Source organism: Diadema antillarum, unplaced genomic scaffold (assembly GCF_040938485.1).
Source record: "Diadema antillarum isolate AM-2024a unplaced genomic scaffold, OU_Dant_1.0 seq00002006_RagTag, whole genome shotgun sequence".
Taxonomy (NCBI): domain Eukaryota; kingdom Metazoa; phylum Echinodermata; class Echinoidea; order Diadematoida; family Diadematidae; genus Diadema; species Diadema antillarum.
This window is the reverse complement of record NW_027272662.1, coordinates 133,727-159,051: the sequence shown is the minus strand read 5'-3', so window position 1 is coordinate 159,051 and position 25,325 is coordinate 133,727. Positions and strand designations below refer to the sequence as shown.

General features: G+C 38.6%; 1 protein-coding gene across 1 annotated transcript in view; it reads right to left on the bottom strand.

Annotated features, from left to right (window-relative positions):
• Window positions 1-2,728: 2,728 nt before the first annotated feature.
• LOC139713579 (uncharacterized) overlaps window positions 2,729-25,325 on the bottom strand; it is a 34,957-nt gene continuing 12,360 nt past the window's right edge. The window contains exons 2-6 of the mRNA XM_071625294.1: window positions 18,408-18,593; window positions 17,542-17,620; window positions 16,782-16,981; window positions 16,162-16,334; window positions 2,729-2,837 (exon numbers count right to left, since the gene is read on the bottom strand). Coding sequence (XP_071481395.1) covers window positions 2,729-2,837; window positions 16,162-16,334; window positions 16,782-16,981; window positions 17,542-17,620; window positions 18,408-18,593 — 747 coding nt within the window. The remainder of the gene's footprint in view (window positions 2,838-16,161; window positions 16,335-16,781; window positions 16,982-17,541; window positions 17,621-18,407; window positions 18,594-25,325) is intronic.

The following is a 25,325-nucleotide window of genomic DNA, read 5'->3' as shown; positions in this document are numbered from 1 at the left end:
CAGAGTGAGAGCGGTCGTGGTTATTATCTACGCAAACGTTTAATCCTAATCAGGCCGTGCTTTTTTGGCTATGCTAAATCCGGAGGAGGGCGTACTCCCCCCCCCCCCCCCCCCCCGCCTTTCGGCCATCAGAGGCGCGATCGCGATAGCACACGCGACCCCTACGTTGTAATCTACAAGATTTTGTCTTATGATTTTCGAAATTATCAATTGCTAATTTTAATCAATATTGTTATGCAGATTAAGCCAAAGATCTTCTTTGAGCCTGTTAAACACTAATTAAAAGCATGAAGAGTCTGCTTTTTGGTTTGTACATCTGTTTTAGCGTATTTAGCAATCGTAAACTAGTATCATGATAAAACTTCCAAATGTCATTTCAATTCCCCGGCCTTTTTTTGGCTAAACCAGGGCACCCATACCGCTGGACTTACCAGCAAATTCATCACATGCTGACTCTAATTCTGATGCCATTGCCACGGCTGGCAAGTGCAGTGCTGCTGTGTGTAAGGAATAATCTCGTAATGTCAATCTAACCGACGGGTAATCAGACATCGATCACTTTATCCTTGTCGAGCACAACTTACGGCCAAGGCAGAAAAAAACAAAACAAAACAAAACACCACATGCATGTGTCAAGCCACAAGGCTCTCTCTATAGTAAGGCATGTTCAAATATTAAACGGCTCAATGCTAAATGAACATAGTAATTGGCAACAAAATATCATACGATGGTACGCTTCATCAGAATACTGTAGCATGAAATATTTGTATCGCGGATGACAAAATTGGCGGTAGAGTGAGAAGCCACTTTGCCAAGTTTCATTTCTCCTGTCCTCTGTCCCTCCACGCTTCATGTCGTCCGCGGCTACCGTTGCCATGGCAACGTTGCATCGGGGATGCCTAGATGGCAATGTCCTGGTCACATGGCAATACTGATCACAGCAACGACATTGTCCACCGTCTCTACAAATTCTAGGTATCGTGCTCGTGACAAGCAGTCGAGTTCGTGAGGATGACGATCTGGATTTTGTATTTAAGAAGAAGATGGTTTCCATGACCACGAGAAGGAATTAGCAGTGGTGCATGGCAGCACGGTGGTGATGACGATGCTATTGGTGTTGCTGATGACGATGGCAGACTTTTTTTAGCCAGTGAAGATCTCATAATTATGATGATGACAATGATGATGATAGATTATGATGACAAATTGACGATATTGACAACACGATCTTGGTCACCAAGCAGTGTTTCCACTGCTCTTCCGAAGGGTCATGCTACTTTAACACCCCTAGAAATGACATGCGTCCATGATTCTCATCTGGGTCACGAAGGACATAGCGGGGGTAAAAAAAAAATAATAATGATAATGATATCACGTCCAAAGATGTAAAGCACCTGATAGGTTATCTCATATTTACTGCCCCGTAGCCATAACGAAGATACCACGTTGCTGCTACTAACGATGATGAAAATGATGATGATGGCGATGATGATGATGATGATGGTGGTGATGGGGATGATGATGATGATAATGATGATGGTGATGATGATAGTGATGATGATGATGATGATGGTGATGGGATGATGATGATGATAATGATGATGGTGATGATGATGGTGATGATGATGATGATGATGGTGGTGGTGGAGTAGGCAGTAGCAGCGGTGGTGATGATGGTGACGACTATCAACTTCCTGCACTACATCGTACGTGTCTGCTGCGACGCCAGTTTCCTTAGAAGGTGCAGAAGCTTGGTCTCTTGTTGATCTTGACGGGGCCGATGTTGGGTCTGACAGCCAACGTGTAAAGGGCTTGCTCCATCAGGTACTCTTCCAAGAAACACACCTGAAGCCAATCGATAGAAGAAAAATAGCGTCAGACATCACAAACGGTCGGCCGCCACAGTCGTTGCCATGACGACCATGCGCAGTTGCCGATTTAGAGATAAACATCAAATGGGGGAAATCGTGTAATTAGATCACTTCAGGCCTCATTTGCACTGATGATGACTATGTTTTTGCTGTGTTTGGTTTTGAGTTTGTCGTGTTTAGCCCAGCTTGGTGCATGCAGAGTTTGAAATCACGCCAGTAATTACGGTAGGATGGAGAGGGGGAAAAACATTAAATGTATCTTATCATTTTATCGGGCGTTTGCAAGGGCAGACATGGAATATACACAATGGCTTAACAGGTGGGCCGTGACCTTCAGACCATACGAGTAGGCTTAGGAAATGAATGAATTATTATCGGGTGGAGGGAGAGAATTAAGTGTCACTTCCTGCGATCATTAGCAAGCTTTAGATCGGGGACGCGAACGCTAAGACGACGCTGTTAGGCAAAAAATGGCGTTCTGCGCATGCGCAAGACAGCTGTTTCCATGGAGTCCGTCGTCCTAGCTTCGCGTCGCAGATCTAAAACTCGCTAATACCGTCGAGAACGGATCAAATGATTATTGATAGAGTCATTATTGACGGACCATTCTGGTCACCTAGAATATACGCCAGTTCATTCTTTGTTCGAACGTGAATTCTATAAATTGTTACGTCGGGCAAGCTTAATCATTATGATTATGCCACTTTGAAAGCGATTGAAGCGATTAACCAACTGAGAAAAAAAAAAAAAGAGGTAATTTGTACCAATGTGCACATGAGCTAATTTTGAACTCGCTTATTGCGTGCATGTTTCTTCAGAGTTAATCATGATTCAACAAGGTGCACCGTATGTGCGACTTACCCAGATCTATCCTTATCGGCATCCATCAACATCCCGGCGTTTGTGTTCACGTGCGAGGCGAACTCGGTCGACATTTTCAGAGACGCTTGACTGCCGATGCGACGCCTGCATACAGGTAGAGGGGAATGAACAATATTCAATATGACTCATGGTAATTATGATGAGCGAGGTTAAGTGATGGGAAGAACAAGTTGACTTCGAGTCACCAGGGATCGCGGTAGAAGCGACATCTCTCCCAACCTCCCTTGAATAGAAATACCAGCCATTTTGATCCTGGTAACAGTTTTGGTGGACGACTTTTCCTTTTCTTGAATATGTGAAACGCTACCATGCATGACGAAGAAATCACTCACGGTACATTAAAAAAAAGATATTTTCACAATTTTGAAACAAATTTTGTCCAGACTTTAATTATTTATTCAGATATCTTATATTTTCTGTGCTCCAGAAACGCGAAATGACGATTCATATAACACTCCACTGTACATCTCTTCCATACGACCGTATGACAGGATGATCACTATATTGAACTCGATGTATTTTCAGTGGACCCAACAATGTCGATTTTAACGCAAGAGAATATTAAGTAGAGGGGTGAAGGCTGAGGTTTGAATTTTCTTCAGTTTGTCTCCCTCTAACAAGTGAAAATTTTAAGATCGCAACATGTTTGTTAGATCAAGGAGGTACTAGGCGAGCTCGCCTAGTACCTCCTTGGTTAGATTACAGCTCAGCAGTTGCGATGGAGTTACAGGGAGACAAACTGAAGAAAATTCAAACCTCGATGTCGATATACAGTCGGGCATCATAATTTTTTCCAGTCTCAGGTGGTATTATGTTGCGGTGTAGACCCGAAGACAAGCCGATATCACTACAAACTCATTCTTATAATCGGTTTTATGTAACGTATTGTTCTTCTTTTTCTGAATTTTCTCTTGCATTCGCAGCTCAATTACACGTCTGTTTGTCTGTAACCTGGGAAAGGGGAATGGGACATAGGAACAATATTATGAAAATACTGCATTCCTACCACAGTGAAATGACTGACGGCTTGTGCGCAACCTTTTTTTTTTTCTTAATTTCAATGAAACACGTTGACGTTCGCATGATACTTGGAGATTAAACTCCATGTGAGCACCGTTTACGACATGACAAGATTCTAATGACTTCTAATCGCCTGCATGTCACGTATGTCACGTGGTCGCGGATGAATATTCGTGACAGGAGGAGAACATCTCGGTCGAGACGTGTGAGTAAATCGTCATTCTTGACTTTTAAAATTAAGAGGATCGCGTGATCTCTTGACTCTGCGATGTGCGCGCCATGCACGTTTGCTGAATTCATAGACGCGGGCGTCTATGTTTTCGTCTGAATGACATAATAAATGGTACAAGTACAAAGCAAAATACTCCATGACCAAATCCAAGTAATTCCCCGTCAACCATTGCAATTAACCCCTTCGTATAGCCACATGCGAGACAACACATGTTGAAAACGATGACATTTTGATACAGGAACATGAATGTCTATCTGTGGGAGAATCTGTTAATTGAAAAAAAAAAAATCTGTATCATGCACCTCGTCCGATTTCAAATTGTTTTCGCCAAAAAAGGCAGCGAAATCAGTGCGACAAAGTACAATATTTCAATATTGAAAACAGAACATTTCTTTACCATCTACCCACGGGTTGCTGTCTTCTGTGTAATGGGACAATCATGGCGTAAGGAATAAATTGCCTCACGTGTACAATCAATACATGTCTTTCACCATGCACGCCAAAACCCAATTACATTATCTGTCACCAGGGGCGGATCTAGCTTTTTTCCAAGGAGGGGGTTTAAGGGTTGAGCTGGGTATTGCAAAGTGAGTGAGAGCAAAGCGAGTGGGGGGGGGGGGGTGTGGGAGGGGGGTATCCCCCCTCCCACAGTAGGGAGATTTTCAATTTTTAGGATTGCCAGCTTGCAATTGTAAGCATATTAATTACTTTGCATGCTCTATTTTCTCTCTCTCTCTCTCTCTTTTTGCCAAACATATATACAATGTATATATATATTTTTTTTTGGGGGGGGAGGGGAGGGGGGGGGGGGTTGGTGCAGCCCCACCCGCGCCCCAAGCGCGGTGGAACATGTCTGGTTTGGGGGGGGGGGGCAAAATTTCGACGGGGATGGGCACATTGACGTGATGGTTTGAGATCCTCGGCGAGGGAGCGAAGCGACCGAGCGGGGGGAGGGGGAGTACAAAAGTCGCGTTTATAGAGCATTTAAAAGCAAATTTCTAGGAAATTAAAAAGTGGATAGAATCATTTGCAAATGACTATGATTATACGGGGGTATAACATTATTTCATGAGACGGTGTGAGATCCGCGGCGAGAGCGAAGCGACAGAGCGGGGAAGGGTGTGGGAGGGGGATATACCTCTTCCCATGTCCCACGCATAGGGACTTTTTGTAAAAACAGAGTATAAAAGTCGCGTTTCTAGAGCATTTAAATCAAATTCCTAGGGAACTAAACACAGTAAAAAAAATCCCCGCGAAGGACTATGATCATAAATTATGCAAACTATTCATTCTATTATAAGTATGGACAGAGCGAGCGAGCCACTCTCACTTTGCCATTCGTCTGAAATGTATTCATCAAAAGCTAAAACGTAATCGCATTGTTTGAGCAATAAAAATTATTCTTGTATTACAAGAAAGCATAGAAGAAAAGAAAAAAAGTAGGCTTTACTAAAGGTATGTTCCACGGGGCACACTCGAGGACGCGAGGCTACCATTTATACACTAAATTTATTCATAAAGTAAATATTAGTGTATAAAGATATGATAATGTATATTGATAGTGTATTATAATTTTCGCCCCGTGAGGGGCGACAATTTTGCATATTCAATTTTAAAATTGACAGCTTTTACGCAAGAAAAGTGCCTTCATTATTGATTTTGGTCTTCAAATAATTGACTAATTAGTTGTTGTTTGTTTGTATGTTCTTTTTTTTTTTTACTTGGCAGCCCAAGAGGGGGGTTTAAACCCCCTAAACCCCCCCTGTAGATCCGCCACTGGTCACTGTCATTGTCTAAATTAGAATGCAAATTTTGGCAAGGGTGCAAAAACATAAGACCTAGGATTATACTTTTTTTCTGGAAAACATGAGCAACGAGGTTTCTTTGCCAACGACGGCTTCAAATTGACACACATGGTGGCTCATGCGCTATAAACATGAAAAGCGACTGAAATTTCTCTGTAAGAATGCATTAATTACGATCAACGCGTGCCTACGATGCTCCGACTACGATTAGCGGGTCACGGGGCAGTACCAGTACTATACACATAATAATATTCTTAGTAAGTTTCTCTATACAGGCATGCAGTACGATGTACGAACACGAGTATTTCAATATTCATGCCACTGCTCAAAACAAGCACTCCATACACTAAACTATACACTTTCCAACCTCAGGTAGCATTTATGATCATACAGCCGTCTTGTACATCACTATATCATAGAAGGACGGCCATTTTTTCAGGTTATGCTAAACATGGCGGTCATTTGCATCATATTGATTTTATGTATAAGCAAATGTTTATGTTCAATCGTTATGCGAGCACAAATCCGAGTTTATTATGCATTGTATATATATTTTAGTTAATTATTGATTGTCATTTACACTTGTGTATATATCTCTTCTCGCTGTTGATTAATTTTATGTCAATATTTTGGCGTAACAAAGGTATTACACTGTACATGCAAAAAGCACAGAAATAAAGCCATTCTCTTAAGGCAAGGAAGTAAACCCCCGAGAACCCCTGAGAAGCCCTGAGAAAGAGACAAATATTGATATACCGCTTCATAATATATTCATATCTTACGCATGGCTGTTCTGCAATTAACCAAGGTCCCTCCGGCTAAAGCTTGACTGAGGCTTAAGCGACCTTGCTGCAAATGCAACACGCTGTCAATAGATCTAGACAAGAGAACTTCAATCACATCATGTAACAGGCGAGTGTAATATCAGCCAAGTTAAGAAGATGAAACGTGCAAACATTTTGGATAGGTTAAAAACTCGCGAATTGGAAGATGAAGGCGCAATGCGTACAATCACGGAGTAAGAAAGTACGTATATGTCTGTGTGGTTGAGAGTGTGTTTTTGTGTGTATGTTTGTGTCTGCTTGTCCGTGTCTGTGTTTACAATACTGTGTGTGTATCTTTTGGTGCAAAATGTCGGGAGGGCATTAATTTGTTGTCTTTAAGTGAGGCGTGAAGTATGACTGGACGCTAGAGTGTCTGATGATAATTAGGCATCTGTTGCTATGGCAATCCACCTGTTACTTGTGTAGTACCAGTTTAATCGAATCGTCGTTGAATCAATATCCCCACACGAAACAAACACACACGCGCATACACACACACACACACACACACACACACACACACACACACAAACACACGTACGTCTGCATGTTCAAAACTAATGAAGCAAGCAAGATGAAAAAGAGTGAATAGGAAACATGAACAAACATAAAACAGAATGATAGATTGAGGGTCGAGAGCACAGGGGAGCAGATGAGGGGCAGAGCACCTGGTTTGGGAGAGAGAAAGAAGATGGGGGGGGGGAGGAACTGGAGGAAGAAAAAGAGGGGGGTGGATGATATGAGGGGGCTAGGGGCAACTTCAGTGAATGAGATGTATCAGATTTGTAGTTGAATAAGAGAGATGGAATGTCACATTTATGCTGTCGCCCAATAGTTTCCTTTTCTGCTCTCAAGTTACCTTAACCCTTTTAAGTCCATGGAAAGATTATTATTTACATCACAGTAGCCATGGAACTATTATGTTAGTAGCCTATAGGCCTAGATATTAAATTCGTTAACATTGGTTAAGGTAACACCTAAGTCTCGTTGCTGAATAAATGGCTCACACTTGACATACCAACACGACATGAACAAAATGTGACGCTATCAGTGCAGGTTTGATTCTTACTCGATATTTCCAAATTAATATAAACACGTCTTGAAATGGACAGGGACTGATTAAACCCAATTGAATCTTGATCTTGATCTAAGATCTTGATCGTTCTTCGCAATGATCAAATCAGTTAACCAAGTCGCGAATGTTATCTGCACACATCAACTTTTCATGGGCCGAAATAATCATCCATGAACAAATCATGCAAACGCGCTGCAATTCGTATAGATAATGTGTAAGAATGTACGGGGACAGTAAAATGACCTTTAATCACCACAGGAAGGGAATCAAACGAAGCAAGGAGTCTTCCCTTTAACTCGCTTAATTTGGACAGCACCCAAAATGCCTGCCGGACCTCTTTTATGGACAAAGCCGAACACCTAACATCGCTGTACAATTACGGCCAATCACTCCCAAACGGTTCTTCCCCGCCAATTTGCGTAAAGCGTGGCATTGAAAGTCACGCAGCCTCATCTGGGAGCGCATCGACACTCATTCAGACATAGATTAACATAATAGGTTTAGGATTAGAGTAGATATAAGATCATTCACGCGGGGCAGAAATGATATATGCATCGGCTGCACTTTGGTGGCTTTGATCTACGCTGCCGTTGGACTCAAGTAAAGGAAATAAAAAGGGGGAGAGAAAAAAGATAACCAGATAGTCTGATACTAGCGGTAACCATAGGCACACGTCATAGAATCCTTCTAAGTTTCACAGCTTGCTGTTAAATAGAATACCTGGTTTATCATCACGTAACACTCGTACAAATAGCATGGTACTATCTGTACCTAGATACGCTAAGCGTTGTTCCGCGTTTGCCTTGAAACTATTAGAAAGTAGAGCACTGTCATGACATATGTAGAAATTTTGACAGAATGTCTAATTTTGTTCGATGCCATCTCTGTTTATTCTGTGATATTCCAGCAACTGTCGGTAACAACCCATATCAACAAATAATATGGTATAGAGATTGGCTCAAGGACACTGCAAATTGTGAATCACACGTAAAACACAACTTAAAGGACGATTCACCTTCATAGGCATGTGGATTGAGTGAATGCAGCGATATTAATAGAGCACATCAGCAAGAGTTTGAGGAAAATCAGACAATCCGTTTAAAAGTTATCAATTTTTGAAGTTTCTGCTTAGTCAATGCTGGATGAGGTAAGACTACTACAGCTCTTGATGTCACATGTGTATAATGACATTAAGAAAATATAAAGAAGAGAGGAGCAATATGGCGGCGGGTAGAGCGACACGTGCTGTGACAGTGCTCTGAGGAAATTTCATATCATGCCCTGATTTACGCCATTTCAAGTAATTAACATATAATCATATAGTCAGACTATCATTTAGGATCCTCTTGGTTCAAACATGGACTCTGGTTCAGTCTCCAACAGCCCAGTGAAGAAAAAGTTGAAAACTGACAGTGGAAATATGGTCGGCGTGGCCGAAGGTACGGAAATCGACAATGACGCTCCCCGGTGGTTTAAGGCGTACGAGGCTAGGCAAATCGCCCGTTTTGAGCAACTTACTGCTCAGTGCGCGGATACTCATGGCGTGCTGCAACACAACATAGACGAAGTAAGTGCCAAAGTTGATAGTCTGTCGGTGGCTTTAGCCAAGGCTGAGGACCGAATTGACGATCTAGAAAATAGATCTAGGAGAAATAACATTGTGATTTACAACCTACCCGAAGGGGATAAGGAGGAGAATAACACCACGCAAGTAGTGAAGCAGTTTCTTCAGATCGCCAAAGTTGATGTCGACATTGATAGATGCACTTCAAGAGTACACCGAACGCCCACCTATCGTAGCAACAGGCATGATGCACATCAGAGACCCAGGCCAGTGCATGTTGGATTCAACCACTACAGGGATAAAGAAAGAGTGAAAAGGGAGTTGATCCGCTTCGTGTCGAGCAAAGAAGAAAGGGAGAGGAAGATCTTCATCAGTGATGATCTGTCAAAGCGTGTTTTGGAGCGAAGAAAAGCTCAGATGTCATCCTTCAAAGCGCTCAGGGAAAAGGGTCTGAAACCCTTTTTCATTTTTCCCGCTATACTGAAAGCCAAGGACTCTAGTGGACGGATCATAACACCATCAGACCCACCAGCTGTTGCAGATCAGAAGCAATCAAAATAAGATACCAACAAGAATCCTCGTTGGATTTCAAATAGCGGTGAAGAATCAAGAGTACATCATGGTTTTATTTTGTGTCCGTGATAGTGATTTTTAACAGATCATTGGATATAAATGTAAAGAAATCTGTCATCCAAATATGAACGGGATCAAACAAGAGGATCATATTGTCACAGCTTTGTACAATATTTTGGATCGTGTCATAAAATGTTATGACTATTCCATGTTTGCTTTTAAGTTTGTTTGTTTTCATAAGTATGTTTGTTTTTAAATATGCTTGTTTTAATGTCTGACTATAGTAACTGGATAAAGGGCATGAAAAAGATGTTGCCCACAAACACCAAGCCAGAGAAGTGTGCATTGTGCAGGTCCGTGGTTTGATTTGAGGCCTGCATTTTTCATCTTGCACCACATTTTGCTCAGTTTGTTCTTTCATGATTACACCAATGCTCGGTTTTAGTTCTTTTTTCTTTTATTGTTTTTTACTTAATTTTTTCTTTTTGTTTGGCAGACATTGCATAATCTATTTTCAAGGCAACCTAGGAATGTATTATATATTATATATATTTTGTTTGGCTTTGAGTATTGTACTCTTTCCTTCATGGGCTCGGCCCTTTTGTTTTGCCATATATGTTTTAATGGTATTATTAATAGATGTTTTTTAATGTATATAAAACTACATTCGTTCAATTGTCGAGGGTTGCAGGATTATGTGAAAAGGAGAAAGATTTTTCATTACTTTCGCTCTCTTAATTGTGATATTTTGTTTCTCCAAGAAACGCATTGCAGTAGAGAGGATGAAAAATTGTGGCACTCTCAATGGGGTGAACATGCCTTTTTTGCTTCATTTACCTCCAATAGCCGTGGGGTAGCAATCCTTATTAGGAATTCAATAAATCTTAAGGTGAAATCCATTTTTAGAGATCCCAATGGTAGATTTTTAATTTTGAACTCCACTCTCAATGAATTCCCCCTAACTCTTGTAAATGTATATGCTCCTAACAATGACGATTCTGAGTTTTTACTTCATTTGTTTGCTGAAATTAATAAATTTGATGTTTTTTCCCTGTTAGTAGCTGGTGATTTTAATACTGTTCTTGGCCCTCTTGATTACCAAGGTTCTAGGAATAAACATTCTAATATAAAAGCAAGTGAAATGCTTTCTGCATTGATGGACGAATTTGGTTTGTGTGATATCTGGAGACTTTTTAATCCTAATTTGAAAAAATATACAAGACACCAAAAAACACCTCAAGTATTATCTAGGTTGGATTTTATTTTAGTCTCAGATAACTTTGTAAATAACTGTAAAGAAACTAAAATTTTGCCTGGAATTAATTCTGATCATTCAACTGTTTCTGTTTGTTTCAATGATAATCAGCCTCCCAGAGGCAGAGGATATTGGAAACTGAATACGTATTATTTATATCATGATACAGATTTTATTAATTTAATAAAGGAAAAAATTAAGGATTTTAAGATCATTCATAAAGACTCCCAATGTGATTCTAATATATTGTGGGATTCTTTAAAATGTTTCATCACTGGGGTTGCTATTGAATATTCTGCACGAAAAAAAAGGGATAGAAATAAAGAGAAAAATGAATTATTAGAAAGCATTGACAAGATTAAATCAAAACTGTCAAACAACTCTGTTTTACCTGACGACCCTTTGTACTCACAACTTGAAGAATTGGAAGATAAATTGGATAAAATTTTTGATTTTGAAACAAAAGGACTAATAATAAGATCAAGGGTGAGATGGTTAGAAGAAGGTGAAAAAAGTAACAAATATTTTTGTAACTTGGAAAATAGATCTTGGCAAAAGAAAAATATAAATAAATTGAAAGATAATGATAATAATGTGATTACAGATTCCAAAGATATTCTGAATAATATTTATGAATTTTACAGTAAGTTATATTCAGTTCCTAATACTGATTTTGATAATGAAGCATGTGAAACATATTTGAATAATATTTCCATACCTCTCTTACATGAGGATGACAAACAGTTATTGGAGGCTCCCCTTACCAAAAATGAAATATTTAATGTGGTCAAGTCCATGAAAAAGAATAAAACCCCGGGGTTAGATGGATTGCCTATTGAGTTTTACATTGTTTTTTGGAGTGATATTGGTGATATGCTTGTAAATTCCTTTAATTTCTCTCTGCAAAATGGTTTAATGTCAGCCTCCCAAAGGAATGGTATAATAACCCTTCTTCCCAAAAAAGATAAAGACCCCCTGTTAGTAAAAAATTACAGACCTATTACTCTTTTGACCACTGATTATAAAATTCTAGCCAAATGCATAGCCAACCGATTGAAACGTTGTCTGGATTATCTCATTCATGTGGACCAATCTGGTTTCTTGCAAGGGAGAAATATTGGGCACAACATCCGTTTTATTTTAGATATTATTGAATATGCTGAAGCTTATGACATTCCTGGTTCAATTATTTTGCTTGATATTGAGAAGGCATTTGATAGTGTTTCTCATGATTTCTTATTTAAAATCCTTGAAAAATTCAATTTTGGTCATAAATTTATTGATTCTATTAAAACCTTGTATTCAGCTCGTCAAAGTTATGTAATAAATAATGGGTTTTTATCCAGTCGTATTTTTATGAAGAGAGGAATTTTTCAAGGGTGCCCAATTTCACCTTATCTCTTTCTTTTCGTAATTGAGATTATGGCACTGTCCGTACGACAAAATGACCTAATAAGAGGTATCTCATTTGTAGATGAAGAAGCCAAAATTTCTCTTTTTGCAGATGACTCTGTCTGTTTTATTGATGGGTCTAATATTTCTTTTTCTCAGTTATTTGAAACTCTATCCAATTTTGGCCAGTACTCTGGATGTAAACTTAATTTTAGTAAAACGGAGGCTATATGGATTGGCGCAAAAAAAGGATGTTTGGATTTCCCATTCACCAGTCATGGTGTATCCTGGCAAAAGTCAGAATTTAATTGTTTGGGTGTTAGATTTTCTTTGAATGTTCACCGTATGTTTGATTTAAATTTTAATAGTAAATTGAACAGAATTGAGCAAACATTAAACTGTTGGCGAATGAGGAATCTTTCTCTAATAGGTAAAGTGTGTGTTGTTAAAACTTTGGTATTACCACAATTGATATTTCTATTTTCTGTGCTTTGTATTAGAATCCCTCGTTCCTTTTTCCAAAAGTTAAATTCAATCTTTTTTAGATTCATCTGGAATGGAGGCAAGGACAGAGTCCAGAGACAGATTGTGTGTAATAATTATGCTGAAGGTGGTTTAAAAATGATCGATCCTTTATCTTTTGCCAATGCCCAAAAGTTGGTTTGGGTAAAACACCTCCTTGATGTAAATTTTGTTGCCCCTTGGAAATCTATTGAATTATCCTTTTTGCAAAAATTTAATGCTGAAATTTCATTTTTGTGGAATTCCTTTGCTCCAGAAAATATTCTTAATTCACTTGGCAGTACACAACTTGCAGAATCTCTCCGTGCATGGTATATATATCGAGAAGTAGCTACTGTAGAGTTTTATGGCCATAAATTTTCAGATTTAAGTGCATGTCAGTGTCTTTGGTTTAACCGGCTTATCCGTTCAAAATCTAAATCGTGTTTATTTTATGAATCCTGGTTCGATAATAATATTCTTACCATGTCGGATTTATTCAACCCTCCTTTAACAGGTCATAAATTATTCGAAGAATTAGTTTTAGATTTTGGCATTCCTTTGAGTGATAGAAGAAAATTTAATTTCTTGATAAAAAATATACCTGAAAAATGAATTAGGAATTTTGACAAAGATATTTTTGGAGTTCATGAAACTATAGTTCAAAAGCTTTTAAGCACAAAGAAAGTTCCAAAGAATGCATATGATATTTTAATAGGCTCCCATGTTCCAGATAAGAGATATCAGTATTGGGGTGATAAAATACCCGTGCCTGTTAACTTAGACTGGGAGAAAATACATATTTCTAATTATTTTTGTACCATTGACACAAAATTGAGATCATTTTATTTTAAAATCTTCCATAAGGCAATTGCTTTGAATCAATTTCTTTATAAAATTAATAGAAGAGATTCTCCAAAATGTTCATTGTGTGATACTGGGGACGAAACAATGATTCATTTATTTTGTGAATGTGATAAAGTCATTTTAATCTGGCAAGGGGTTTTGGATGTAATCTCACAGAAATGTGAGAATGTTTGCAATGTAACCAATTTTGAAAAATTATTTGGCATTTGTAGTGATAAATTTGTTACGTATTTGTTTTTGCTTGTAAAATACTACATTTATACTTGCAAGTTTAATAACAGTCTCCCCAATTTTACTGCATTTAAATGCGTTGTTAGGAAACAGAAAGAAGTTGAATATTTTTCTGCTAAAAAAAGAAACAAATTGCCCGTGCATTTTAAGAAATGGCGATTTGATTTATAATTTTCCCTCACTTTTTCTTTCTTTCTATCTCATCAAATTTGTATATGCGAGCCATATTTATTTTGGATGATGGGTTTTGATATATTTTACTTTGTTGTTTATTTTGAGTGATGCGTTGTACATGTATGCATTACACTTTATATTGTAGTTCAATGCCTGCTCCTTTTGCTCATTTATATTCATCCCTACACTTGTACTAAATGATTTATTGCCTGTGCTGATATACTTCTGCAACCCTCGACAAAAGTGGTGTATACTGCCACTCTTCCTTTATTTTTTTCCTTGTTAAGATCTTGTTTATGCTATGTACCTGTAATACCATAATTATAAAGTATAAGTACAATGCTCAGTGTTATACTGCATATTCACATACTATAGTACCTTTAATTCATTTATACTTCCAAGGGCGAGCTCCCCGATTAATTAAGACATCTTGACTCACAAGGCCTTTGCGAGCAAATAACAATCTGCTTTTAAAATGTCCTTTGAATTCTTAACCTTCCAATGGAATAATACATCTATATACGATTGTACATGTACGTATTTTGGGATATTTGGATGGGGGAGATCGGGTGGCGGAGCGATTCCCTTTATAACAGTGATTTTGAGTGTTGTTTCGGGATGCAATGGAGGTTGAATATACATGTATGTTAAATGTGCATGGGGGTGAGAGAGAGAGGAGGGGAGAGAGAAGGGGAAGGGGGAGAGAGTTTGTTTCAGGTGGCTGCGTTAGCTAAGAAAAGTTGATCTGGTGGTGTAAACTCTATTATGTAGATCGCTCCGCTAGTCGACCTTCAGACTCCAATCGCCTTCAGTACATCAAAGGAATGCCAGCTGGTTGCGCACATCAAAGGATGTTTTGTAATTTATTGGGGTCAAATGAAGTGCAGGGCCAAAATACCAAACTGGAAGTTAAACATAAGACATAATGTGAATACCTTAGCTTCTCTTCCTGTGTTTCGGAGCTCAGCTCTTGAATAATACATGCATTTTATCTTTGTTCTGCCCTTTATTATTATTATTATTGTTATTATTTCTTCTTTTATTTTTGTGATTTGTATGCTAATCTTGTAAAATCATTTGTAAATGTGATTTTTCATTGATTTTTTGAATAAAAACAAAATTATAAAAAAAAAAAAAAAAAAAAAAATATATAAAGAAAATTCAAGATATTTTCACTTTTCTCGCATAAAAAAAGAACACTTGACTTTCCTCTTTCTGAAGGCAAGGGGCAATAATACATTGTATAACCTTTAGTATATGTCAGTGGCGAGTCGAGGAAATGTAAACTTTTTTCAAAAAGTAAAATTTTGTGAAATTCTCTTTATATTTTCCTTATATCGTTGTACGCATGTGACATCATACACTGCAGTAGTCTTCTCATCTAGCAGTGACTGTGCGGATACTTCAAAAATTCATAACTTTTGAATGAATTGTCCGATTTTCCCCAAAGTTTCACCGATGTGTTCCACTAATACTGCTGTATTTACTCAATCCACATGTATATGAAGGTGGACTTGTCTGCGCTGCATATGCAAAAGTCTCTCTGATCAATTATCAGGATACGTGTATCGGACTTAACTTTGGGAAATATTACTTTTTAAATTAAACAGGGGGATAAAGCACCACGTCAGAATCTGAGTATTTTTATGTCGATGTGCTTTTTCATTACGGATAAAAGAAATTGATGAAGCCGGAAAGAGGGGAAGAAAGCTTGAAATATCATGAACAAAACTAAATCAGGTATTCGACAACAAGACCGTTTACTCGTATCGTCTTTTTTTTGTTGAATATTTGTCTTGTTTGGTCTCCGTTTGTTTGTTGTTGTTGTCGTTTATTTTGTTTCTGTAAGATCATAGTGAATACATTGACCGAACTCTGACCTCGGAAGTACTTACTGAGTATTAGGAGACATGTGTGCTGGATCCTCCATGAATTTGGAGAACCAGTTCTTGAAGGCCCGCCGCGCCTCGTACTCCGTGACGCAGCCATCGCCGTCCGTGTCGAAGGTGGCGAAGTTGGTGCGAAGACGCTGGATCTCTTTCGGCTGCAACAGCATCACTAGACTCACCTAGGAAGGATAAAAGAAAAGAAATAGTATAATCACATTATTGAGCAAAACGAACAAACAAGCAAACAAACAAAACAGAACAAAACAAAAATAAAAACAAAATATGACTTTACATTATTTTCAACCACTCTGTTTCTTACAACACAACGGGAGAAGTATAGGAAAGGATAACATCATATCAATAGCAAATGTGATTGCTTCGTTAAATCATTATTGTAGTTCTACAATTTTGTTTCTTTGGTTTTGATCTATTTTTTACAAAGTCAATTTGATCATGACGTGGCATTTGATTCTAGTAGACTATATCATTTCAAGCTCAGGATTTATGGTAAAACAAGACTGTTTTGTTATCCCCTTATGAAATAAACTGAGATGGTGCGTATATAATTTTGCTGGAAAACCGAACCCCACTAAAAAAAAAAAGTGAGAGCAAGGTGAGAAATGAACCTTGGATCTTGTCACCAATCGCCGAATGGTCTCGTGGTTGAGGAACTCCCACCACGACAGCGAGCCCGTGTGGTCCGTGTCCATGGCCTTGAACTGTCGCCTCTCCTCCTCGATCTCGTCCTCGGTGAGATTACGGTCCTCATGGTCTTTGACCACCAACTGACGGTACTCGATGAACTCCTCCACTGATATCGTCGCGTCTGGCGGAAAAAAAAGATTGATGTGCAAGTTTATTATATCAATCCAGGACTTTCAGTACAGTTATGAGATGCAACCAACATCATTGCCAAGTGCGCCTTTATGAGCTACTGCCAGAGAAAGAATCTAAAACTCCGAGGAACTTACGAGTATGAATTGCCAGTTCTCGCTTTCAGAAGAATATATGATTGTGATAATTATGGTACCTATAGATAATGTTAAGTTCATAAAAACATTCTTGTCACGATCTGAGCAGTAATGGATTCAGGAAAGTGACAATTAATGATTCAGCAATGACGCTTTTGCAAGCACATGTGTATACCTGGCATACACACTCCATGCGATACGCACACAAACAAACATGCGAATCTTTCCTCTCTTCTCATATACTCTCAAAAGATACAAGCAATGAAAATAAACAAACAACCGCAACCTGGTAACCTTCAACACATCACGCATTACACATATGTCAGTATAACATGATATATCAAACGCGTGGACAAATATGATATGAACACCACAACGGAGTCATTGTATCCGAACTCATTGTTGGATAACCTACCGGAATCGACGTCGCATCTCTCGAAGACTTCCATCAATTCAAACATTTCATCATCGCTGAGTAACCGACCAATGTTTTCCTGAGGGACATGAGGATGAGGTAGGCAAGAGAGCAATAAGAAAATAATTACGAAAATTTATGATAACAATGATGATAATGACAATGACAATGACAATGCATTTAATGTTAATAATAATGATGATTATCATAATAATAAGTTGATATTAACAAAGATAATGAAAACGATAATAGGAATCGTGCCATTAGATTGTGAACAATCACACTGTTATACATAGTTACATCGAGTATGGTACCTATTTCATGCCACTTATATAGGTCGTTGCTCAAAGATGTGGAAAGTTATTGAGAGTACACCCTGACAGTGTAAGCATAGTGTTTTTTCAATGTAAGACGACTAACAATTTGACCTTTGACCTTGTAGGACTTTACCAAAATACGAACATTTCCGACATCTTTAGGTCATGTACCTGTGGTATGAATGAGGTGATATGAATTAGGTTGTCATAGCTCAAAACAGTGGAAAGTTATTGAGAGTACACCTTGATAATATGAGAATACAGTGTTTATCAGGTAAAGTTCACTGATCATTTGACCTTTGACCTTTACCCACATTTAATACTCGAAATCGTCCAACATTTTACGTTATGTACCTGTGGTGTAAGTCTGGTGGTCATAGCTCAAAGCTGTGGAGAGTTCAAGATAGTACACCATATTTTTGACGACGCCGACAACGACGACAGAAAAATGACCCCTATATCTCGCTTTCGCTACACAGGCGAGACAAAAACAACTAACCCAAACAAAGAAGCAAGCACATCTTAATATCTATAAAACAAATAACTCACGCATTCTGGGCAGGACCAGCCGATGTTGGTGTTTGCCGAACGGAGCGCCTTCAACCCCTCGCTGTCGTTCACCTTGCCCCGCCTCCGCAAGCAGTCTTCGTGGAACACTTGGTTGCAGATTCGGCACGGGTACGTGTCGTGGCCCGTGAAGGCGTTACACAGCGCGCATTTCGACTGGGGTTCGATCTACAGGGGAGGAGAAAAGTTTGCCAATTTACACTATAAAAACTATAAAAATGTCAAAGATTTTGTAAGTTGTTGAAATTACTTTGGAAAAAAAGTCAGTTGCCTTCATGAATTAACAGACACAGTGCATGAATGGATGGGACTAACAAGCAATCAACAAGCTTCGGTATCTGTGTATTCATCTGTTCGCCATTGCTATGATAATCGTTGAATAAAATGTCACTCTGATGATATGAAAATGAGATTTAATCCTGACTCAATTCAGTATAGTTTCTGAACCGAATTAAAAAACATTATATGATGCTTCCAACGATTTCCATTGGCGGATCGAGGACAAATAAGAGAATTTTCTGTTTAATTTCTTAAAGGTTTTTTTTTTCTATTACGCAGAGACATAGCCCTCGTATGACAATAAAACTAGTTTTCATGACGTTGTAAAATGTTCGTAAGTAAATTTGACGTCTGCAAACACTGAAGTTTTAGTATAGAGTACGTTTTGTATATGTGCATACGACATGTGTGCATATGTGCGCATTCATGTGTATGTGCAGTGTGTGTGTGCGTGTGTGTGTGTGTGTGTGTGTGTGTGTGTGTGTGTGTATGTGCGTATGTGGTTGCAATCGATAAAATTGCAGATGCCTGCATTCAAAGCGTAACCTCAATGTTTACTTTTCAACCTGTGCAAGCATGCAGCGAGTGGAATGATTGAATGATATTGTACATGCTCTCCATCACACAACCTACTCACATAACAGGGCCAAGGAAAAACGAAATTACTAGTACCTTTCACTCTTCCGTGGTAGGGATTACAGGACATAGTGTATTTATAGTGGCCCGGTGCAGTGCTTTGCGAATTGATAATGTTTAGATGGAGGTCGCTATTTTTTCATATATCAGTTGAGATTGGTATTAATCATGTACTAGTACTTTGGCTTACATACGTGATCAACCTTATTGTACTAATGGATGGTTGGAGATTTTCGTCATAAAGGAATACTTATGTTGTCAATATACGTCTCATCATCATTGTGTGATCTAAAATATGCTTTCCTTATTGCTGTAAGCGTTCAGAGATTTTAATTTTCTCCGGACTGTTTATACCAATATTTTATAAAAGGAACAAAATCTACGCAATGGCTTCAATACTATGCACTTGGAAATTCATACAAACAATTCCCCAAATTAACTGATGAATTTAAAGTAAAATGAATGTTAATAATTAGACTAGTAAAGCGCCAAGACTTATTGATACATCTGTGTATGCAGGGTATACATTTCATTTGGCGATTACGAAAATGCCTCTGGATATCGCTAGTGGATATGGGGTATATAGAACCTCTTTGTATACAACTTTTCGTCGCATCAAACATGGTTCACACTATCGAGCGATCGGAACAAGAGGGCTCGGAATGCCTCTCTAAAAAACCAATAGAAATATAGCACGAACTAAAGCTACCATTCAGAATGTTTCCCCCTCATTGTTGTCCGTAACATTAGCGTTCGATCGACGCGCTTTTCCAGCCAGCGCGAGTGACCGGTTCCCTAGGGAGCAATTGGTGAAGCGTGATTTTTCATTGTGGCCCGTGACAAAGGAATGGCTCATTAAAATCTATCACCGAAATGAGCGCGGCGGGCGCCACAAAACACTGACCATTTTCTTGACCAGTGCGTGAGAAAGTGTACGGCGCCATGCAAGTTTCATCGCGACACGCAATAAATGTTTTTATTTGGAGAACGTGAAATTTGGCTATGAAAACGCACCGTATCAATAGATGTTTACGTAATCAGGTTCCGGCAAAGGTTAGAATAATCAACATAGTCGAATTCGAGAGAGAAGGATGGTGAGATATCTAATGTAGATCTGTTACATCAGCGCTTGCATATCTTTGTGGGAAGTTGATATTGAATAAACATGATAGATAATCAAAATCAACTTTCACACTGTTAAAATACAGTCATCTTCACATGGCATGACGACCACGTATGTACGATCGCGACCTTAACTCAGTCATTGATATTGAATAGACATGGCACGCCAATTTTCAGACCACTGAATGTAATATATAAACGAATACTATACGTCTTCCTAAATCTCCAGATGCTGTGCCAGCATTTTTCAGTTCTTCGTTAGAAATATTCATCTGCATGTATTATATTGACGGAATGGTGTATATCGTCGCTATTAAATCGTGCATACGCGTGCATAAACTCTCATCAAGACGACTCTTGTTCAGTATTCCCTTTGTTAATGATAAGATCTGGTCTTCCTCTTTATATCAGAAGTGTCAAAATACAATGGCCCTCCGATAAAGCAGCCCTAGATTGTATGCCGACGACGCATAAGCGTCAACCGACCCTAACTCGCTGAATAATTGATGATAACTTCGCCACCGTCTCTTTTAGAATCCCCCGCATGTCAAGTTTAAAAGAAATCTAAAGAAACTGTCAAACGATGACGTACAGCGCGGATTGGATCGATGCGTTCAATCAAGCGCCCTATAGCCGTATATTATGATGGCGTGGGGGCGATGGACGAAACGTGGTAAATTTCTGCATAATATCACGTTTGGAGGCAGCAAGCTTGACCAGGACTGTGGACTCTGAATGGATGTAAATGCAGTTACTCTCGTGATTTTCCACAATATAGACGGGAGGTTTCAGAAATTAAAGAGCGAGATAACACTGTGTAGAAGCACACGAAGAGAAATGACATCTTCATCGTACGTTTGAACATAAGCACATTTGTGTGTTTGTACATCACCTGCTGATTACAAAGACGTTTAAACACTGCTCACCAAGACAGTTGTTTAATTGCTGACCTGCTGTCGGAAAAACTTCCAGACCGTGGCATCCAAATCCACCCCAACGGACTGAATATTAATCCATAAACTTCTGCCATATTACCCAGGTATAGATTATATTGAAAATATTTCGCACATTATGTTTGCGCGCATTTACCTTTAAATATTCTATTTTCGAGATTTGATACAAATCCATTTCATCATTCAAACTCTTCGTAGCTGGTACAAATAAAAACAGTCATTGAAATATTTCATATGATTTCATTTCCGAAAGAGCTGTCTGTATGCATTGTTTTGATAGATCAGACGTTCTCTTTTATAGTTACTACGAAACATCTATGATATCATCTCCAAGATAACTGATGTCAACTTCGGGCTTAGTTCAATTTAAAAACATGAGACAATGTATTGTTTGAAAGTCCTGCGAATATCCCCTTTGTTTTCTTTTACTGAATGCATTTGGCAACGAAACAAGATGCGGCTCATTTTGACTAAGAGTTGCTCATGTATTAAGATCGGGCAAAGGATTTCTGTGAATTTCCTGTCGTTTGTTTTCAAAACAAGGCTTTCATAACTTTTTTCTCTTTTGTCTTCAGCGGTCGTCTTTCGCGTTTGCTTTATAGGTCCTTAAGTGTAACATTAATTAATTGCTGTGTTATCTCGAGTTTAATGCTTCAGGCTGCCACACAAGGCTACGGTGAGCCCATATTATTGCCAGAGTCTTGTTATTATGCTCTGATTCCAGCGTAATGAGTGCTATATAACAACTTTCAAAAGAAACAGTTCTCCGGTTTATTATCTCTTCCAATGTGCTATTACGGAGAAAAACACCATAAAAGTGCCGTAATATTGCGTCAAACGTCTTATACCTGTAAAGTGTGTTTTGGCATTATGCCCACCTCCGATGGTCAAAATTATACATTTCTTTAACCCTGATGTCTTATCAAGCATGATATACAGCTTATAGTGACCGAAAAAGAAAAATAATTGCAAATGCGGTAACGATTATTTAGGTATACTTTAAGAGCGAGAGCGTCACTTAGCATTTTTCTTTTGAGGGGATATTGGTTTTCCCAGCCAATTTCGCGCCTCTTTCAGTCTAATTCCTTTTTGCTGAATTCAATTTAACACATTATTATGGTTAGCCTAAAGATGACATCTTTGGTTTTTCAATTTTATGATATCTTCATTTAAATTCATTTTGAAGCACTCTGATTACCTTTAACCTCATTCTAATCGACACTATATTTTTCAACTGAAATATTAAGGCAAGCGCAATTTCGCAAATCGCTCATTCAATTTAAAACAGTAAAATGACGTGATCAAGTATTATAACGCTGATGTCGTTCATTCGAATTCATTTGGGGGCGTCTAATTAAACATGTACTGTAGTCACTTTAGCAGACATGTTTATGCTTTTATTCTCTTTTTTTCATTTTCTTTTATCATAGTTATCGTTTTGAAGGATCATAGCATTTCATGTTTTCGTATTATTTATTCTTTATTATCATATCATTTTCTTCTTTCAATGTGTGTGCTTGTTTTTAATGTTCGGTAGCGTTTATATACATACACAATAGTAAACTTAAGTTTAAACCTTAAGTTTGCCTATAAGTTTGAATTCATATACCCGTTTTGTTTGTACCACTTGCTCATGTTTTGATGTGTCTGGCCAAATAACATTTGTAGTTGTTTCTGCACATGGCTTGCTTTCCGGTTGCTACAAGACAAATCTTTTATTCTCAAGTTAAGCCTAAGATTTGCATATAATAATATGACGACATGACTCGAACGTATCAACATTGTGTGGTACTGACATGCATTATGCTGTACATGGTTTTATCATGTTTCGTCATGCCTTAACTTTAAAATCTGGAATGAAAATTACCTTATTTCTTTCAAGCAACACATTTGCACATAATTTCACGAGTGTAATGTCACTTTTGATATCCACATCGAAAATTTCCAATATTCTGCACCGATTTACGGGTTGAGTTGTCAAAATGAGGAGAAATAAAGATGCGTCTGAGCTGAGACCGTCTTAATGAATGGGAGACAGTGTATCGTGTTTCCACACGCGCTTTTTCCCGAGCCCATTACGGTAATGAAAATGGTTCGATTCCACCGCGTTTGGTTACACCGCTCAATAAATAGCCTGCTACAGGTGGTATAGGCACACACAACAAAACACTACACACAGTGGGTGGCGTATAGTGTGGATTATTGGCTCTTATGAAGTATCACGACGGCTGACGGCCTGTTACATTGGCGTCTTCGAATCGGTAATGATTACTCGCGGTGGAAATCTACTGACGGAAAAAAAGAAGAAAATGATGACTGGGGACATCTTGCAGCGGCTTAAGAGTGAAATGTATGATCACGCACGCACACACACACACACACACACACACACACACACACACACCCACACACACACATACTAACAGTGTAGAGATGATCAGACGACGAAAATAACACTTATTATTATTGGTACATTATATTATCGATCGCCAGCGAGGAAAATGTGAAAGATGATAATGATGACGATGATAATGATAATCATGATGATAATGATGATTATTATAATGATGATGATAATAATTTTTTATCATTATCATCATAATCATTATCATCATCATCGCTATTGATCTTTAATCGCTTCATGTGACAAATGGTATATTCCCAGTTGGGCCTTCTAATATTAGTGCTATACTTTGAGAGGGCCCTACCGTTGATATGACGTCAGCTTTACTCTGTAAAAACAGAAAATATCCTTTCTTCCAGAAAAACAAGCAGCGCACCACATTGAAAGCGAATGATGTCGCAAAGTCAGCATCGTGATATTTATAGTGCTCTATCTGAGCATGATCTGAGCGTCAAGTGGTCGTCAAGTGGTTGTTATTCCCCCTCGGTTTAGACGAGATCAGTCGCCTTTGACCCCTGTTCAACCCTAGTCCAAACATCCTCCAAAGAGTCCCATGGAATATCGAAATTAATTCCGTTCCTAGGAGAGCGCCTGTTTCCTCGCGTTGCCGAGCAACAGAACGCACAATTTTTCCCCTGCTGTGTGCCTGATACACGCTGTACTGCGGGTTGTTAAACCGTATACACCAACGCGTAACTCCACTATTTACTCCCTTGTTTGTGTTGCCTGGTAGAAAATTATGTTTTTCGTATGCTTGATGCCGCTCGTGGAAGAGCCAGCGTGCACCAGTTTTTGTTAGGCATGGGGAAGAAAGCTGGGAAATGCGAAAACACAATGGCGACTGATTACGATTCCTGTCGGCAGCCTTAAAGATAACAAAGGAAAGAAAAATGTTGCATTATTAACCTGGCTTCAACATTCACTAGTGGCTCGTCTGCTTCTATAGGCGATACAGACTCGGCGGAAAGGTAGAGGAGCTTCGTTGGCTAGAATAATTGATCTAGTAAAACGAATCTAAGCCACATTTTCTTTTCTGCTGAGATTCTCACGATCCCGCTGCTGATTTTGTTTCTTTTGTGACAAAGTGAAGGACACTCGGGGAAAATATAAAGGCAAATCATCGTAACATCTCTATATATACAGTCGGTAAATCTTTTATGAAAGTATCTTTGTGTCAACAAGGAAAATGCAAAGTAAACAGATGCTTCTTTTTTTTTCTCTCAGTACTAAAGGAATACTTCCCTTTCCACGATCGGTAAACTCTGATCAGTCAACCATAAAGGACGCGTCTGGCCATGCAGGTTCGGATAAGAATTATTATGGCATCTCGCAAGGTGTAGGCCTATGCTGATGGAGAACATTGTAAGGTTGCCGAGAGCGGAGTTTAACTCTCTTTAAGACCTTAACCTCAACGCATCACTGATATTTTATACCAACATGTTGCTAACGGTAACGACTGGATACACTCCAAACAAAAAAGAAGCAAAAAAAAAACAACAACAACAA